This window comes from Alosa sapidissima, chromosome 23 (assembly GCF_018492685.1).
Source record: "Alosa sapidissima isolate fAloSap1 chromosome 23, fAloSap1.pri, whole genome shotgun sequence".
NCBI classification, from domain to species: Eukaryota; Metazoa; Chordata; class Actinopteri; order Clupeiformes; family Clupeidae; genus Alosa; species Alosa sapidissima.
Genome location: NC_055979.1, coordinates 4,909,777 through 4,929,130, shown reverse-complemented (window position 1 = coordinate 4,929,130; position 19,354 = coordinate 4,909,777). Strand labels below are relative to the sequence as shown.

General features: G+C 40.8%; 1 protein-coding gene across 2 annotated transcripts; it reads left to right on the top strand.

Annotated features, from left to right (window-relative positions):
• The first annotated feature begins 5,951 nt into the window (after positions 1-5,951).
• On the top strand, positions 5,952-18,874 carry metap1d (methionyl aminopeptidase type 1D (mitochondrial)). Of its 2 annotated transcripts, XM_042080573.1 has the most exons (10): positions 5,952-6,028; positions 8,034-8,209; positions 9,456-9,605; positions 9,798-9,946; positions 10,421-10,463; positions 10,634-10,797; positions 15,330-15,427; positions 16,047-16,094; positions 16,279-16,357; positions 18,323-18,874. In XM_042080573.1, exons 1-10 carry the CDS (start codon positions 5,989-5,991, stop codon positions 18,399-18,401), a joined length of 1,026 nt encoding a protein of 341 aa, XP_041936507.1. In that variant the 5' UTR covers positions 5,952-5,988; the 3' UTR covers positions 18,402-18,874. The 2 variants fall into 2 exon arrangements, with proteins under 2 accessions (XP_041936507.1, XP_041936508.1); XM_042080574.1 differs by lacking the exon at positions 18,323-18,874 and having other exon boundaries at positions 16,259-16,341.
• Positions 18,875-19,354: the final 480 nt, after the last annotated feature.

Here is a 19,354-nt window from a genome sequence, read left to right as displayed (position 1 = left end):
ACCTGCTGGGAAGGGAATTCATTCTGGAAACGGACCACAAGGCTCTGGAATGGATGGGATGGATGAAAGACACAAACAGCAGGGTGACTTGCTGGTACCTGGCAATGCAACCATTCCGGTTCACCATCCACCATGTGCCGGGACGGGCCAATGTGACTGCAGACTTCCTTTCACGCTGTCCCAGCTTCGAGGGGGGGGGGATGTGACGGCTGGCTCCACAGCCACACATGAGAACGCCACAACAAGCGGCAAGTTCAAACACACACCCACAGTCTAACACTCACGCATACATGCCAACATTCCATTACACTGATTGTCACTTTTGTTATTTTCTGTCCTACATAAACCACAACACGTTTATCTTCGTTCAGCACTTGATACTTTATTTAACATTTCACATTTTACAGTTACGTTTTACGGTCGCAGGTCTGAGTGCACGCAGTCTTGTTTCAGTATTTCGATACTTACATTTTCCTTTGTTTCACAAGTTACCGTGGCAGCTTGAAGGAGATGAGTGACGAGTGTCTGGGCGCATCACTTCCTGGTTCCGGTAAAGGACCCGAGGTTGGAAGGAAGCCGCAACCACCAGCCTTGTGAAGTCATGGGGAGAGGAGGAACTTATGTTTATTTTAGTTATTATATTCACGCCTTGTTGATATTATTTATATTTATTTATAGTTATAGAATATTAGTTACTCACCTTAGTGGTTTATGTTAAACTGGCCTTGTCTTTGTGGTTGTCCTCCTGTCAATTGTATGTTGTTGTGGTTCTCCCTTCTGTGTTTTATTGGTCTGATCAGCCGATATATATGTTCCCTTTGTGTCTCAGTCTGGTAGGTCAGTGGTTGAGTTCAGTTCTGCTGTTGTTTAAGTTCTGTTCAGTTGACCTCACTAGTTTAGAACTTTTTTGTTGATTTATACTTTAGTTAAAGATTTGCTTTAAATGCGCAAATTACGATTAGTTTTGTAAAAATAAATCTTCAGTTTTGAGACTGTATTTCTGCGTCCCGCTTGCCTTACTGCTTGGTCCCTGACAGGTTTCTAGCATGACCTTTCTGCAATTGCAAATAGACCAATTTCACAGTGTCCAGGTGTCCGGCCTCATTGATGTTAATGATACCTTAAACGTCTTACTGTTTCTGTTCTGCTGTGTATGGGACAGTGCTCTTCCACAGGAAGTTGATTTACACAGCGGCCCCATCTTGTGAAATGGGCTAATTGCATCTCTAGTTGCTTTTACGACTCTATTGCTAAGCTTGCCTAGGCTTCTATGCACCTGACTTCTGATGGCTCAGCTATCCTAGGCAACGGCATGACCTCTCTCCAATTGCAAATTGCATCTATTCATGGGTTTCACTAGGTCCCTTTCCACAGGTGTATAAAAAAGCACCATGATTATGAATGTAGACTGCATGATGCTTGATTAATACATCTGTAGAAAGGGACCTGATGAAACCCATGAATAGTTTTATTGTAATATTATGTTAAAAATTGGTGGTAAGCATTGGTTTGATTCTATTGGCCCTTTATGTCTGCAGATTCATTCTCAGGATTAATCCTGAAGGCTCCAAGTGTCAGGCCAATCCCAAATCAGCCACCAGACAGGGAAGAAGGTTCAAAGGAAGACAGTCGCCCTCAACCCACTTGTGGCGTCTTTAGAGAGTTGGTGGATTTTGAATGGCTGAATTACTGGTAATTAGGCTAATTCTGCCATATTATGAACTCTGTAACACATCCAGAGGCGGACAGAGTACACAGCTTTATTACTTGAGTAAAAGTACAGATACCCTTTGCTCAATTTTACTCAAGTACAAGTAAAAGTACAACAGTCAGATGTCTACTTAAGTAAAAGTACTGAAGTACTTGTTTTTAAAAGTACTTGAGTATCAAGAGTAGCCTACATTTTCTAAATATTGCATTACCACTGCCACAGTGCTTACATTTATGTACAGAAACGTCCTACATGGAGTTATGAAAAATGTTAATACCTTGGAGAACGTAAACGTTTTGATGAGTTTTTTTAAATAAAATTATATTATTTTCACATACATACTGGTTAATGTGTGTTTTTTAATATATAAAATAATATCGTAGGAATAAATGCAGTAGCATTACTGCAAATGATAAAACAGTAGTAGTAAGTACTGTAAATAAAGATACAGTAGTATGTATACTACTGTAAATCATAATACTAGAGCACTACTGTAAATTATGATACTGTAGTGTGCAAAGTTACTGTAAATGCTAATACAGTAATAGGATAACTACTGTAAATTACAGTTGCAGTAAATTACTGCCAACTGGCTGCCAGTAAGCTACTGTAAAATTACAATATTTTTTTTACAGTGTATTTATGGCCTGTAGGCCTCATTGACCTGAGCTCATGCAAGTCAGAAAGGGGAAGATTCTATTGGGGAAAGGTTCCAGTGGGGGTTGGCATAGAAGCAAAGAGGGGGAGTGAGGGTGTTTTAATGTACAGAAGCACACATACAGTCCATCTAATCAATAAGTATGTGTCTGGATTCAATTTTATACACTGACCATTTTCTCACCCATTCATTTCTAATGGCCGGTCATATTTGAGACCGGGAATACACATGGGTGTTAAATAAAACACTTCAATTGTCATGAAAATTATCAAAAATTCTTTTGTGTGTTCAGATGCCCTGTATTAAGTCATGGCGCCTCATGGTAGTCAGAATAAGGTAACAATATTTTTGAGAGAAAAGAATTGTCAATCGGTCACATTTGACCGCAAACACAACAGGAGAGGTTGTATAGTTGCAGTCTTAAGTGCTGCTGGGAAAATGCCTGAGCTGAGAATGGTTTACAATTTGCATTTGCTCAAATGCCAAACAGCTGAAAACACTTTTAAAGAAGTTTGTAGGCAGAGCGTCAAGACAGCAGGTACAGTAGATGAACTAAGTTGCAGCACAGTTTTTTCAAGGGTTTGGCCATCATAGCAGTAAATTCAGATAAGGAGGCTACATTTTGTCTAGGCCTGTGGTCTCTAATATTTTCAATTTTGTGATGAAAAAAAGAACCAAAGTCATTTTTGTTGACTTGAAATCTTGAGGTAGCTCTGTTGGGGAATTTGTTAACTTATCAACAATGGCAAAAAGAGCACGGGAGTTATTAATGTGTTAATAATATTACAATTAATGAAGAATGCCTGGCCCTACATAACTTATAAATGTGGGGGGTCGTCATAGTTTGACAGAAATTACGATTTGTGCCAACATGTTATAACACAACCACAGCCTTTAGGCCTATTTGGTGCAAATCTTCTCCTTTACTTTGGTTATAGTCAGCGATTCACATTAACTCACCACAAGTGTATACTGTAACGTTTTTGCCCAAGTTTGTGTGCCGTCATCACATTTTGCAAAATTAGGCTACCTTCGTTACTAACCTACCAGTTGATACTTTTTACGTGCATCGACTCGCGATTGATTGTGCATCTAATGTAACACTCGGTGGAGAGACTTCCACTTTCCAAGTTTCACTTTTACTGTCATTGTGAGCTAAAAGGCTACTATATGGGAAATACTAATACTACTTCCTTTTGAGTCCAAACATGAATAGGTTTTCTGGCCAAGGACCCCTTGATGTGTTATTAAACCCATCGACAATACTACGGCAAATTTAAAAATACATTAAGCTAATCCTAATAATTATTTTAGCCACAAGCACTTTGTGATGGAGCATACAGTGTGTAAAATTACATTTGGGGCTTTCTGCTATATGAGAGCTATCACTCTACTATTATTCCCAGTCATTATCATGGAAAATAATGTTCAGATATGCGACAAATTATTATAATGGCATTGTATAACAACCCTCATAGTAATGGGTATATTTAAAAATTTTCAAATGTATTTATTTGTTGCTTTTATTTTTCTTTCCAACTTGCTGAGGCCCCCCTGGCACCCCCTCGCGGCCCCCACTTTGAAAACCACTGGCCTAGACTACCATGCATGGACTCGTAGGCTATATTCTTGAGGGGTGGGACAGGGGGGCGCGATCGTAACACACGATCTGCAATAGCAGCACTGAACAACACACAGCGGTGATGGATCACTGTACCGCCCTCATTCCTCTGTAATGCCAACTGGTGATGGTTTTCCTGTTTGTATCTGTGTAATGTGATGTATATGTGCTGTATATGTGCTGTTGTGATATACAGTATGTGCTGTATATGTATGTATGTATGTATTTTTTGATCCTGTGAGGGAAATTTGGTCTCTGCATTTAACCCAATCGGTGAATTAGTGAATTAGTGAAACACAAACAGCACACAGTGAACACACAGTGAGGTGAAGCACACACTAATCCTGGCGCAGTGAGCTGCCTGCTTCATTGGCGGCGCTCGGGGAGCAGTGAGGGGTTAGGTGCCTTGCTCAAGGGCACTTCAGCCGCGGCCCACTGGTCAGGCCTCCGGTTACAAGTCCAGAGTGCTAACCAGTGGGCCACGGCTGCCCTTTATGTGCTGTTAACACCTATGTGGGTGGGGTATGTGGTAACAGGGTGGTGGGTGAAGAACCGTAACTGTGTGTACCTATGTATTTCATGTCTGTGAGGCTTGTATGGTATGTGAAAACAAATTTCCTATGTAAGGACAAATAAACTAACTAACTATTGCATCATGAGCCATCACTGCGCCTATTGCATTCTACTGTTGTTAGCCTTAAGCCTAGCTCAGTCATTATGTTATACCACATCGCCCTCCATTAGAAGTTCAATGAGTTGCATTGAGCATAATAAACTGCATTTAGAATTCCAATTCATCCATCCATATTTCTAGATATTTTAGTAAAAGTAACTTAAAAGTAATATAGTGTAATGCCTTACAATTCAGAGACAGTAATATTATAATGTAACAAATTACTTTGAAATGACAGTAATAAGTAATACATAATACATTACGATTTTGAAGTAACTTGCCCAACACTGTTTGTGTGTGTGTCTGTTTAGTACTGTATGTCTGTATGATGCAGTTGTTTGCTGTGTTACTTGTCTGCGCCCCTGCTAAGGGACTCGTTGGTTTCCCACGCTGATTTCAGCTGGTCCTGTAGTGGCTGCCACAGGGAGACTTGTGGCTGATTACCAGCCCAGCCCAATTTAATTACTGTTTATTTTGTCCCACAGTGGAGGAGGGAATACTCCTTTCTGCTCCAGCACTGTCCCTCTTCTCCCTCTCTCTATTTCTCTCTGTCTGCTACTTGCTCGCCCTATTCCTTTTGTTTTTAGATGGCTGATTTTAAGTGTTTTTTTTTCATGTAACAGTAAAAAAGAGTGGTGGTGGTGGTGGTGGTGCATTTTAGACAAAGAAAGAAAACTTGGGAAGATGAGCTAAGCCAGAACACCCACAGTTTGGCTCGTGTGCAACCATTAAACTCTGAGCTGAACACTATATTGGGTCTATTTTGGAAGCTGAGAGCAGTATAGTCCTTTTTCATAAAAGTGAAAAGTGGTCTAAAAGTGTGGTTACAAACTTGCAAATGTATTGCACTCAACCGGCATTTCAGAGTACTCTTTAGAGCATATATGGGGTTCAGCTGTAGATGAACCTTTGGTCCTGGGTCCTGAAAAATAGGTCTTAATAAAAGACTACTACAATACAATTTTTTCAATCGTATGTTATGCATTGTCGTGCCATTGTAGCTTTAGGTAGGCTATTGTGTTTATAATGGCTGTTAATAAAATAAAGTTAGTCATAGGTAAAGTAGCCTAATTGGTTGTGCAGGAAACTTTGCTGAACTCAGCTGTCATCTACTGAAGTTGCCTACTGTCATCTTGCCCTAAATGCCGGTGGAATTCACGAGAAAGAAAGAAATGAAATGAGATTCATTTTCATTGTACAAAAGTACAATGAAAATTCCATTTGATAATCTATGTTGGAATTTGAACACTGTCATCACCTCTTGTGTAGGCAGGTGGCGTTCTAAGCAAGAAATACACTGGTCACGTGATCTGTTTGCAAACATCATGGCGGCACCCATTGCTACGAAGTGGTCATGTAGATCAGGTAAGAGCTGGATCCCAGGGTTGCTCATTTAAACTGCACATTTGTGTATTTGGGCTAGCAAAAAGTGTTGCCTAATAGACCTAAGCGATCATTGTAACTGAGGCTTGGTGCGTTTGTCATAGCCTCGACACAGCTTGCCTTATGTTTTTAGTTTCCAAAACATCGAACAAACTCTTTGGATTTACAATAAGCACAGAAGTTGTCACTCACCTGAACGTGATTGACTTGCAGTTAGGTTGCCGATTTGTTATTGACTGACAAGGCTAGCTAGGCCTAAGTATAAGCATATTTACCACTTCGAGAACTCGATGTTCTTTCTATTTTTACAGCCACTAGCCTACATTATTTTCTGTAGCGCAAAACACGAAGCTAGTGCAGAATGCAATTGTCATTTCTATTTAATTGGGTTGTGTGTGTGTGTTTGGTGGGGCCCGCATTAGAACTCGTGTAGAAATGTTAGCAGCATGTTTGGAATTGTTAGAATAGGAGAGAGAGATGTCAGATAGCCTATGTAGGCTACATACAGATTGGTAGGCTACACTCTTCTCTCTGGCTTTTCAGCCTAACACACACACACATACACTTGACCACATCTTCATCTCAGATTGCAGGACCACCTATGGATACACACTCCACCACCCCACATACACACACTCATGGTCACACCAACACACATGTACTCAAACAGAGGGGTGGGGGGGTTGGAGACACCTACACAAACAATTTCCTTTGCCAAAATCTGTTTGTCAGCCCACCACCATATTCTTCCTCTGTTCCTTCCCTCCGCTGTCCTCCTCCCTCCTCAGCCCTCCCTCTCTCTCTCTCTCCCTCCCTCCCTGTCTCCCCTCCGCCTCTCCTCCGCTTCTCTGATGTGTCATGGCAATGTATAGGGTAAATCACATTCCTGTTTTTTGCTCAGACAGCATGAGTCTATTTCAGAAACCCAATTGTGATAACCATGTGGGTTTCAGGCATTAGACACCGCCATGCCATTGTGGCTGTAGGCATTGTGTGAAAAGAAACAAAAATGAGCCTAAATGATTTTGGTTTAAGACAGAGTGCAGTGAGCTTGTGAGCAACTGCATGTTGATGGTGATTTGCTGTAGAGGGCACTCTGTTGCTGAGATACATTCAGTGCTGTAAAGTGTGAGAGTGAGTGAGAGCCGAACACACACACACATGCACACACACATAGATATTGGCTCTATACTGCTGTAGAGATTGAACTCTGAAGTACCATGTTTTTAGCTCAGTCTGCTTTAGGTTGGTCAGACTTACTCCAGAATGACCACGGTTTGTCCTGGGGTTGATCTCTGTGTGTGCATTATACATGTGAATGTAGCCAAACACTTCATATCCACAGTGTCCATTTCTATGTTTGTTTTTCAAAAGCTTTATTGGCATGGCAGATTTAAAGTGTAGAGGTGTACGCACATCTATACTGATTCTACAGGTGCTGGATACTAGAAATACTGAGTATAACAAAAGAAAAGATATCCGCACACTGTCTCTAAAGCTCCCAGTTTAATAGTGGGTGATGCACAACGTTTCAACCACTTAGGTCTTCGTCAGATGGCAGATTTAACCTATTCATATTGATAATGCATACAATGTGTAACAAATATGTACATTCCAGCAAGTATCTACACAAATGTGCTGATGTCTTGTATGTCTTTAAATGTATGCACAAATGTGTTTGTGTGGTATGTGTGAATGTACAGTTAGTAGAGGTCATTGTGCACATCATAGGTGCAGGATAAAAAGGTGTCAAAATATTCTTTAAAAAGGATTCTGCACTCTTCTTGATTCTTTCATTTCTTTTGTTTTATTGTCATTGTCATTGTATTGTCTACTAAACAGAGCATACAAAATAAAACAAAAGAAAAGAAAGAATCGAGAAGTGTGCCAACTCCTTTTTCCTGATACCTCATCTCCACTTGCATCTGTGAATATGTGTGAATGTAGCCTGATGCCTCATCTCCACTTGCATCTGTGCCTGCTGCAGGTTGGCCTGCGTTACTCCAGAGGGTGGCATGGGGCCCCCCGTGCCCCCCGTGCCCCCAGCAGTGCCCAGCTGGCCTCCAGCGTCCCCCGCACCGCTGCTTCTTCTGGAGGAAGTGGCACCACTCCCACAATGTGGTGCGCCCCGCTGTGGTCCGACCTCCCTACGTCGTGCCCAAAGTAATGACTCTCTTAATTCACTATCCAGCTGAGGGTCTTTTTCCCACCAGCAGCACCTCCCAAGTGCTATTATGACTCAAAGGTAGCGACTAGGTCTACCATTATAGATCGGCCTAGAGGAACATGTCTGTTCAGTTTCGCTCAGAGATCTTACCAGTATGGAAAAAATGAGACTGCTAGATTCAGTGTTGCATTTGAGGATATATATGTGAAAGAATGGCCCTCTTAGTGACTCAGACATGCTATCATGATCCGTAAGTGTGGCTCACTGATGATAGATTTTCTTTTTCTTGTAAGATTATGTTATTTTTTTGTGATTGGATGTTTTTTGAAATGGTGTCAATTGTGAAATGTGAATTGGTTAACGCTTTAGTTTAGGGAGCATATTTACCAAGAATAAATTACCTATTCAGTAAGAATTTGATATTGCTGGATAAAGACCTAATACATGTGTAATTACACTTGATACAAACCTTATTAAGCACTAATACATACATACACATATTAGTTATGTATTAATGGCTAACATGTGTTCCCTAAACTAAAGTGTTACCGTGAATTGTGTAAATAGGAAAGCTTTGAAGAAGAAAGGGAATAGGCTGATTGGTAATGGATGGTCCTAAAGCTCATAGTTTATGATTCTGTGTGATGAGTCCTCTTCAGATGTCTCTTATTCTAAGCACTCTGTTAGAACTGTCTCTCTCTCTCTCTCTCTCTGCTCGTGTGTGTGTGTGTGTGTGTTGTGTGATCACAGGAAAGGATGTTAAATCATTGGACAGTTACAGCCTCTCCTCCTCTCATCTTTTTCCACACCATATACACACAGAGAATCCCAAGTCATCATATACTTTAGACTACATTATGTTTTATTTTGTTCATTTATTTGTTTTAACGAGACTGTCCTAAAAGCCAGAACAAAGTAAAAACAGGACAGATATAGAGGTATCGGTCTCTCATCTGGAGGACCCGTATTTTACTTTCCGCCTTGTCTGTTTAAATTGGACCTTTTTCCATTTTTGTCCATATTCTCCCCCCGTTGTTTTTTTCCCATCTCTCCCTTTTCCCATAACCTTCATTCAGATAAAGGAAAATAAAACAAAGGAAACTCTAGCAACAGCTTTTGAAGAGACTGAAGTGTTTTTGAGGTGTGGTCATGATGGTGTGCAGCATACATGTTTCTCTCTCTCGTCCTCTCCTCTCCCCCTTCCTCATCTTCCTCTTCCTCTTCCTCTCTCTCGTTCTCTAGCACATCCAGAGGCCTGACTATGTGTCCTCCAGTTCTGTTCCTGATTGGCCAAACTACATCGAGATTAAGGATGAGGAGCAGATTGAAGGTCTAAAGAGGGCTTGCCAACTTGCCAGACAAATACTGCTTCTAGCCGGAAGAAGTCTCAAGGTAATAGGTGTGTGTGTGTGTGTGTGTGTGTGTGTGTGTCTGTGTGTGTGTCTGTGCGTGTCTGTGTGTGTGTGCGTATGTGCACTAATGTACATGTGTTACACTCCACAAATGTTGGGGAGTTTTGTTTTTTGTGTGTTTGTTTGTGCTTTGAGTCAATGGAACATTTATGTTGTTTATCCCTTCCCCTAGGTTGGCATGACGACAGACGAGATAGACTTCATAGTCCATCAGGAAGCGATCCGCCACAATGCCTACCCCTCCCCACTGAACTATGGGGGTTTCCCAAAATCTGTCTGCACCTCCGTCAACAACGTGGTGTGTCACGGCATACCAGACAGGTGTGTGTGTGTGTGTGATTGTGTCTGTGTATCTTTATAGACACCGTCTTTTGCAAAAAGTTAACCTGCTTATATCTTGTATGTCTTGTTATATTTATAGATATTTGACTATTTAACAGACAATACACTGACATTATGACATAATCTCTACACCCAACAACTGAAAAAGAGCAACAGTTGCTAACAAAACAAATGGAACACAGACCACAACAACAACAAAAAGTGCATGCATAGGATAGATCGCCTAGAGATATGAATTCATAGTTCCAGTCCAGGTTACGTTTTCACTTAGTTTACATTAGATTTTATAACATTTCTTAAAGGAGCCATTTAGGATGCATCTAATTTTTTTTTTCAAATTTATGTTTTTGCATTTTTAATTTATGCATCACATCTCTGATTCGTTGACTGTATGTTGGAGTGGTCTTGTATGTCTTTGGCAGTAAATTTGTGTTTTATTTTTTCATCCTGCAGCCGTCGGCTTCAAGATGGCGATATCATTAACATCGATGTGACTGTGAGTGCCTGCTAAAAATCTAAGCAAACACGTGTACACAATAATAGTACATACACCTAAATAAAATAGAGGTACTGATTGAAATGCTTTCATTTTTAATTCATTTATACATACAGTATGCTCACACGTATAAAAGCCGCTGTTCTATAGAGTTTCTCGCTGTCTCTTAGGTTTACCTGGAGGGTTACCATGGTGATACCTCCGAGACCTTTCTAGTTGGTTCTGTGGATGAGGTAGGGAGGAAGCTGGTAGATGTGGCGAGACGTTGCCGTGACGAGGCCATCGCCGCCTGCCGCCCTGGTCAACCCCTCTGTGTCATCGGCAACACAATCAGGTGCGTGTGTGTGTGCGTGTGTGTGTGTGCGTGTGCGTGTGCGTGTGTGTGTGTGTGTGTGTGTGTGTGTGTGTGTGTGTGTGTGTGTGTGTGTAGTGAAGGCCTCTTCCCACTCAAAGTTCTCAACGCTTGAAAGTCTAACATGAACTGACATCCCTTGAAAAGAATGTTGGCGTCAACACATACACAAAGACATGTGTCTCTGTCACAAACACATTCATTTAGAACACACTTGTCCTGATTTATGTAAAAGGAATATTCTTGGCATGTTTCGACGTCCTTCAAGGTGACGCGGCAAGTTAGTGTTTTTAGAGGTATCATTGCTATTGCAGAGTAGATGTATCAAAAATGCAACGTGCATTGTATTGTGTAAATGGCCGTATCATCCAGGCAATGGATGAGGCAATAACAGAGGCAATAACTGAGTATAAACTCCAACTAAGATGCAGTGCTGTTCAAAGCCTCTTGGAAAATGTGGAAGTTTGGGATGGTAATCCTGAGAGTTTCACAATGGTGTGTTAAAGCCCCATGAAATTGAAATGGGTGTTTCAGTGGTGTGTGTGTGTGTGTTGGGGGGGGGGGGGCAGAGAGGGTGTGTGCATGTCCATGTGAGAGAGAGGGTGATTACAAGGTAAACAGAAAAAGGTGAGTGAATTTTGTGGATGTGGCTGGCGTTTGACTTAAAAAGGCATCTAAACAGGCATTGTGCTGCAGGCACAGCCATTATGTCTCCAGAGGAGGGAATAATCCTGTCTCCCTTTCTCCACTTCTTTCATCTCTTTGTCTTTTTCTACACTCAGTCCATCCAGAGGTGTAATAATGTGCCGAATCTGCTTTCAGACTGTTAATGCACCACACACACATTCTCTCTCTCTCTCTCTCTCTCTCTCACAAACACACATAGGAACCCACAAACTCACACTACTACTAGCACACGAACAGCAGCAGCTACCCAGGGTGCACTGGGCTTTCCATTCTCCATCTAAATTACAGGGTAGTTTTGAAGGTGGTTTTGTGTGTAAGTGTGTGTGTGTGTGTGTTCCTGCTGCTGTCCTCAACTGTGTATGTGCTTGTGGTTATGCCTGTGTTCTGCTTCTGTGTGTGTCTGTGCTGTGTGTGTGTGTGTGTGTGCCTGTGTGTGTGTGTGTGTGCCTGTGTGTGTGTGTGTGTGAGAGAGAGAGAGTGTGTGCCTGTAAGTGTGTGTGTGAGAGAGAGAGAGAGAGAGTGTGTGTGCCTGTAAGTGTGTGTGTGTGTGTGCGTGCGTTTCTGTCTGTCTTTAGGAGGTGAAAATTATAGGGTAGCTGCCTCTCTGCATGGAAGCGCGTGCTCCCTATAGGGGGAGAGTGCAGTGCTCTGCATATCTCCCTGTCTTTGCCTGTCAACATGCAGGCACTCGTCTCATCGCGGAGCGCGTCCAATTCATCTCCACCAAGCCACAAGGTCGCCACAAAGACACCGTGCTCCCTAGAACCCTCATTTGCATCACAATTGGCTTTTTTTAGTTACACAAATACTTGCATCTTGATTGCCCCAAAGAAGACTTAATAGTTCAAATGCACAAAGCAAGCAAAGGAGAGGATTTTCTGATTTTTTTGTCATCGTCGCTAGGCCCATGACCCGTTATAAATGTCTATAATCTACATTTAGTGTTGTGCTCATACATATTATTGCCTTCAGATAATAATCCTACGTGTTCTATCCCATAAGAACCCAGAACCATTTCCTCCTTAAATGAGTATTATGTAAAGGATAATGGTCAGAATAATAAGATAAATCCCAACAGGACGAACAGTACCCTGGCGTGCAAGGGAATGGTCTTTCTTCCTCCTGAAAGGATCTATTTTCCTGTTCTGACCGGCGGACTTTACATTATATTAGGTGTGAAACCTGGTACCTGGTGTTACATGTGGTAGTTTTGTGACCTTATAGTGAATATGTGGATGTGTGTCGCTTTAGAATACATATATTGTTGTGCGAACATTCTGTGTACTTTTTCCCCCATAGCAGGTGGCAACATCATGAAGTGGTCATGTTATGTGCCACTATGTGGTCCATCTTTTTTTATATTGCTGCTGTGTGCGATGGCCTGTAAAAATCATTTGTTGCGTCACTGTGGTCCTTTGTTTGTCCACTGCATTTTAACAGCTCCTAAACTCCAAGCTATTTAACCTTTTTACCATTATAGTAAAAATTCACCTCCAAACTCTTTTGTTTTTTCAGCTACTTTATTTCAGAAGGATATACAAACATTTATGTTAAGTTCACACTTCCCATAATGTGTTTATTAAAACACTGCTTAATAGTTTATTTTCCATTTAATAGCTGTACTTTAAAGGTTTACCATACCATATATAGTATACTTAACTAAGTCTAGATGGGTCCCAAGTTTAAGTCAATTTTTTTCACCAGCTTGATATACCACACCCTTGTTTAATTTCCTGCTAGAGGTTTCTCTCAGCTTATTTCCACAAGTGGAGACCATAGTATATATAGAGAGAATATGAAGTGTCAGTGTGTGTATAGTTGTTTTCAATCCTTTTTTGCAATATACTGGTAGTTACTTACTGACTACAAACCTTTGGTCAATCCAACTTCTTCAGAAGATGAAGCTCAAAGAATCTGGAGGATCCATACCATTGTGTCCTTTTCTTATTGTTTGTTCTCATCCTTGAGAGTCTTTCAGTTTTATGAAAGAGATCCAATGTGGCCCTGTTGTGCTTCTGCTATTTGGCTCTTTTTGTCTTTGAAAGTCCTTGAGAGATATTTAGTTATGGAATAAGTCTGAAATACTAATCTGTACACCAGTACAGGTTGCTTACAGATGTTTAAATGTTGTAAAGTGTAAAATTGTGACAAGGACACAAGATGACATACATCATATGCATATTTATTTGACTTGTACAGTCAAATGTCAGTGAAGCTAAAATACACCCCCCAAAAACACCCCTGATGAGCTGCGTTTCTGTAAAAAAAAAAAGCATAAATAAGCAACTTTGGCGAAAGGTTCTTTTACATCTCTAATCATATCTCTCCATCATCTTTCTGTGACATTACACAATTATGGTAGAAGGGATCACAGAGAGGTTCCTACGCGAGTGCATGAACTTTCAGTTGACTCTCATAGGCCATGATACCCAGAACCATGTGGTCTTGGTGGAGGTCTGCGTTCTCTCGGTGCCCTTCTGACATGTAGGCGTACTGTGCTTCAGACTGCACATTACACACAGAGGGAACCTGTCTCTTTAAGTCACACCCTCTTCTCTAGTCCACAGAGTTTGGCCTCAGAGGGCTCTGCAATTAAACCAAGAGAAGGAGAGGGGGTGGAGAAGAGGAGGAGGAAGAAAAGAGAGGGATGGAGAAAGAGAGAGAAAAAGAGAAGGATGTAGAAGAGGAGGAAGGAGGGGAAGCTGGAGGGATGTGGGAGGAGGGGAGAGGGGGATGTGGAGGAAGAGGAGGGAGAGAAAGTGGTGAACTGAGAGGAGAGGGTGGAAGATCTCCAGTAGCTTGAGGAGTGCTGTTGGACAGAATGAGGGAGAGTGTGGGTCACCACAGGAGTGGTGCTGAGCGCTCTCTCTCTCTCTCTTTCTCTCTCTCTCTCTCTCTCTCTCTTTCTTTCTCTCTCTCTCTCTCTCTCTCTCTCTTTCTCTTTCTCTCTGTGTGTGTGTGTGTGTGTGTTGAGTGGTGGGATACAAAGTACTACAGAGAGTGGGTGAGCTGTGTGTTGGATGAACTTGAAACTTGAGTGCGGGGCTGAGTGCTGACCATAGTGACTTCCACTCTGTCCACAGCCACCTCTCAGAGAGATGAATATTTATAGTTATAAAGATAATGACAGACTCTGTTGTTAGTGTCTTGAGTCTTGTACATGCTAACTCACATTTGTGACAAACTGGTGAATCAGAAATGAAAACACGGTCTCTCTCTCTCTCTCTCCCTCTTTCTCAAACACACACACATACTCTCACACACACACTTCCCTTTCAAACACACTCTCCCACGTAAGAAATAAACTGGTTTTCTTTGTCATAATATGAGGCCTAAAATACATGTGTCTCAGTGGGAGAGGCTCAGCGTGTTTGTAATTGCTCATTTAGAGAGGAGTGAATAGAGCAGCTGCCCTCCGTTGCTATAGTGATTACCCTTAGCCTGCCGGACAGCTGAAATGTTGATATTTTACCATCTCTGCCCCTGTGAAATGATATATTTTGGCTGTTTCTGGGGTATATGGTATATTGGAAGTGTATTTTCTTTCTGTATTTACAAATGTTTGTCTAGACCCAAATCTAAAATGATCAGCTCTGTAAACACAAACAAATCACATATTTATCAAAGGTGTAATTTTAGATAGTAAAAGAGTACATTACTAAAATGGTTAAATGAGCTCAGTATTTGAAATATAGTATGTGCTGTTAAAAAGCACTATAGAGTGAACAGTAGTCTACAATACCAGATGGTTCAGTATGTAATTAAGCACACTGTGATTGTCTGAATAAATGTTAAATGTTTTTGTTCCTTTTCCCCCACTACTGCAGTGACACAGCTTATACCCATGGGTTCAGTGTATGTCCCTACTTCATTGGGCATGGAATCGGGTCTTATTTCCACGGCCACCCAGAGATATGGCATCATGGTGAGGCATATGCTATCAACTGCTTTTAATCCAATTGTTATAAGTTCAGACATGTTTCTGTCTGGGGAAAAGGGAGGAATGCATACATATTAAAAACGTCCACCTTTTCATGGGTAGCATTTTATTTAATCTATGTTTTTTTCTTCAAAAAAGATTTCTGACAGGGTTTTCACTCACTATTAACCTCTTCAGTGGATTAATTTGGGCTTCATGGCAATGCTTATCTGTGAATAACCAATAACAATATCATTTTATTTGCTATCTTAGACTTTATTATGTCAAAAAGTGTTTATGTGATTTCTTAAGCTTTTTTAAGAATCGTTTGAAAAACATTTGTTTATAACTGTGATTATTATGTCCTATTATTTATTCAGTAAATGAACTGATTTCTTCAGATAATTTACTATGTGTACTCCATAGTGGTTGTACACTGTCCTCGCATCTAAACCATACATTGTCATTCTCAGTTTATTAAAAACAGCTTTTACTTACAAATAAAATGGCCTAGATTATCACGGATAATAGTGCTATAATGTGTTGCATGCCGAAGAAACGTGCAGGTGTATCCACTACTACTAACTGCTGTTACTTACATGTGGATCTCCACTCCTCTCAACAGCCAATGACAATGACTTGCAGATGGAGGAGGGCATGGCCTTCACTATAGGTCAGTGAGTGTGTGATTGTGGTGTGCATGAGTGTGAACAAGGATAATCTGTCAGCTGACCTACATGAATGTGTACAACGATAGTTGTCTTTTGGTGTCCTCGTTGCAGGTGAGCGTCTGTGTGTGTGTGTGTGTGTGTGTGTGTTTTGTCCGTTTATGTTTAGTTTCTTCCTCTTTCCTTTAGAACCCATCCTAATGGAGGGATCCGCAGAATTCCGCATCCTGAAGGACAAGTGGACTGCCGTCTCTGTGGATGATAAAAGGTATCACCCCATATATCTATGTATCACAGTCTATGTACCACAGTCCCTCTGTACTCCACTTGGCTAGCATATTATTATAATACACCTGATAAAATCACATACAGCACTCCACATTTATTGCCCCCCCCTGGTCAAGCTGAGCAAAAGGTAGAATAAAAATATCATATTTTAGGAATTTGTCTTAGTGTCGCATTGAAAACTATCAGAAAACAAATCTAACCTTGAAGGGAAGCAAATTTATACTGAGAAATAAAGGCATCATAAATAAATAAATATGTGTAACCAAATCCCATGTGCCCTAGAAAACATTATAAAGCAACTTAATCTTTCAATTTATATTCAACTTTTTTAAGTGAACCTGAGTGTCTATGGACTTTCGAGTAGTATTCCATGACTTCCTGGTTCACTAAGATATAAAAAATAATGTGACACAGAGGTCAAATGTCTTAGTCATTCTTCAACATAGAAAAGACAAGAGAATACACAATCCAAAAAAGTAGCATCTTGAGGTCACAAAGGCTTCACAGAAACCTTCAGTAGTGACTTTCAATTTAATAGACTATTCAAAAGACATACAAGGAAAAAAGCCTTGCTTGTCATTTAATTACAAATGTAAAAGGCTGCAGTTGCAAAAATGCTATTAGGACTTCATGATCTATGGTCAGATGGAATGAAATTCAAGCTTCTTGGCGACAAACATTTATGATGGGTTTGGTGTATATAGAGAGATGACTATATTAAAAAGAGCTCCAATGCCCAAGGCCAGGGAGGGTGTGGGGGGTGTTTTAATTCCAAAGCCCCTGGGAATGGTCATGATAGATGAACTCCATAAAATACCTGGTCATTTTTAGATCAAAATCTGTCTGTCTCTGCTAAGACACCAATCAAAATATATGTCCATATCCACACAGAAAAGGCTTAGTGAACACAAAATCAAGCCAAGATTACTGCATAGAAAACCAATGGAGTGAACTAAAGAGGAGAATGCAGAAGAGACAATCTGGACAATCTGGAGAGGTTCTGTACAGAGAAATGGTCTCAAAAACCTTTATTTGTATTCTCCAACTTTATGGCGTGTCAAAGGAGAAGGCTAATACATTTTTTTAATGGCTTTACAATGTACTAAATGCAGGGTTTCCAATAATGGCACATGTGTTTTTGCTAAAAAATATGTATTTCTTTATGATGCATTGTTCTTTCTCAGAATACATTTGCTTCCCATCAGTGTTGGATTTTTCCTCAATAATTTCATTCTGAGATTGAGATCAATTCCCAAAAGATGATTTATTAAATTCCTCTCTTTACTCAACTTCACCAGGGGTATCAATAAATGTGGAGGGCACTGTAACACACCTGTAGTAGTCTGTAATCATATTCTATGACTATTAATCAGAAGAGGCCCCTGCTGCTTTAGCGTAGCATTAGTTCTGAATGGGAATGCATGAGGGCTGGGTGAGGTGGCATTATTAGTTCCCGACCTGCAGCCCCACTGATTATGACGGCTCTCAGTGTTGAGGGTGCTAGAGAAGACTGTGAAGTGGTGAGGCAGAAGTTGAGATGTTGCGTAATTATGCAGCCGGCTCACTGTGTGATGCTGTTGGAATATGAGTGTGTGTGTTTAAAAGACAGAAAAAGGGGTGAGGCAAAAGCAAGAGCTGGGGGGTGTAGTGTCCTCCTGGTAGGGGATGGGTTTTATCAGTTTAGACGCTAGCATGAAGGGTCATTGGAAAATGGGCAGAGGTGAGCGGTTCTGATGTAATTGCATTAAGTGGTTATGGGGGGGAGGGACAGAGGGAGAGACGATGAGACCTTTCCCGCCAGCTCGAGAGGATGCACAGCTTGAGGTGGTATCCAACAGGACTTGAGACTCAGTCTGATCATGTGCTTCTCTCTGTGTGTGTGTGTGTGTGTGTGTGTGTGTGTGTGTGTGTGGGTGTGCATATGCGTGTGCGTGTGTGTCCTCAGATCAGCCCAGTTTGAGCACACTGTCGTCATCACTTCTGATGGTGTTGAAATTCTCACCAAGCTCCCTGAAGAATATTAGTGTGTGTGTGTGTGTGTGTGTGTGTTTTTTCTGTATGCTTGTATGTTTATGTTTTTGCTATTTGCAAGAATGATTGTGTGTGTGTGTATTTGTAAAATAAATGTGATGTGATCTGGGAAAACAGTTCACATGGTGCAATTTTACCAATTTATGATTCTGATACCATCCTAGCAACATCCAAGATTTTGGGAGGATGGCATCCAGGATTTTGCTAGTGGACAGTGTCCAGAATGTTGCTAGGATGGTATCAGAATCTTTCACCATTTCACAAGAGAGGGTTTAAATGGAGCAAAAATCAAGGATTTTTGAGTGGACCATGTGAAGGGTTTCCCTAGATCGCATCACAAATGTGTCAGGATGACTTAGGCATTGTTTCTAAAACACTACACAGGGACACTGAGCTGAACTCTTCCTTGTAAGCCTGCAATGTGAGAGTAAGTGTTATTTAAGTAAAGTTTTGTCTTTCTTTAAAACGTCTACTGTAATTTGTAATATCCCACAATTGCCATTATCTCTCCATTTCACTGTAACTAAAGGTCAATATGAGATAATAATGAGGGTTTGTATGTTAAAATTGAGATTTGCGAAATTCATATTTCTGATAAATTTAGTTTAGAGGCTCTTATATTTTAATGTCACAGCTTCTACCATACTAAGTGAAATCAGGAGAGAATAATTTTGTCTGGAGTGAATTATTTAAGTTTAAACATAATGTATTTATTTAATTTGTCTTCAGTTGCTCGGTGATTTCACCCAGGTTTATATTTTACCATTCCCTCAGCCTGCCTTGACCATCCTAAATCTCGTTACATCCAATTAGCGGAATGCATTTTTCTCCGTGTCTGCCTGTCTGATGAAGTTACTGCAGAGGTAATGCCGTTATGAGCATCTGACTGGCGGGATATACAGGCTAACGAGCTGGATGTGTTGTGATAGAGATTCTCTATGTGGTG

Coding starts and splice junctions, on each gene's coding strand:
- metap1d (XM_042080573.1), top strand. CDS start 5,989: ATGGCGGCACCCATTGCTACGAAGTGGTCATGTAGATCAG. Junction 8,210..9,455: donor CTCCCTACGTCGTGCCCAAA/GTAATGACTCTC, acceptor CTCGTTCTCTAG/CACATCCAGAGGCCTGACTA. Junction 9,947..10,420: donor TGTCACGGCATACCAGACAG/GTGTGTGTGTGT, acceptor TTCATCCTGCAG/CCGTCGGCTTCAAGATGGCG.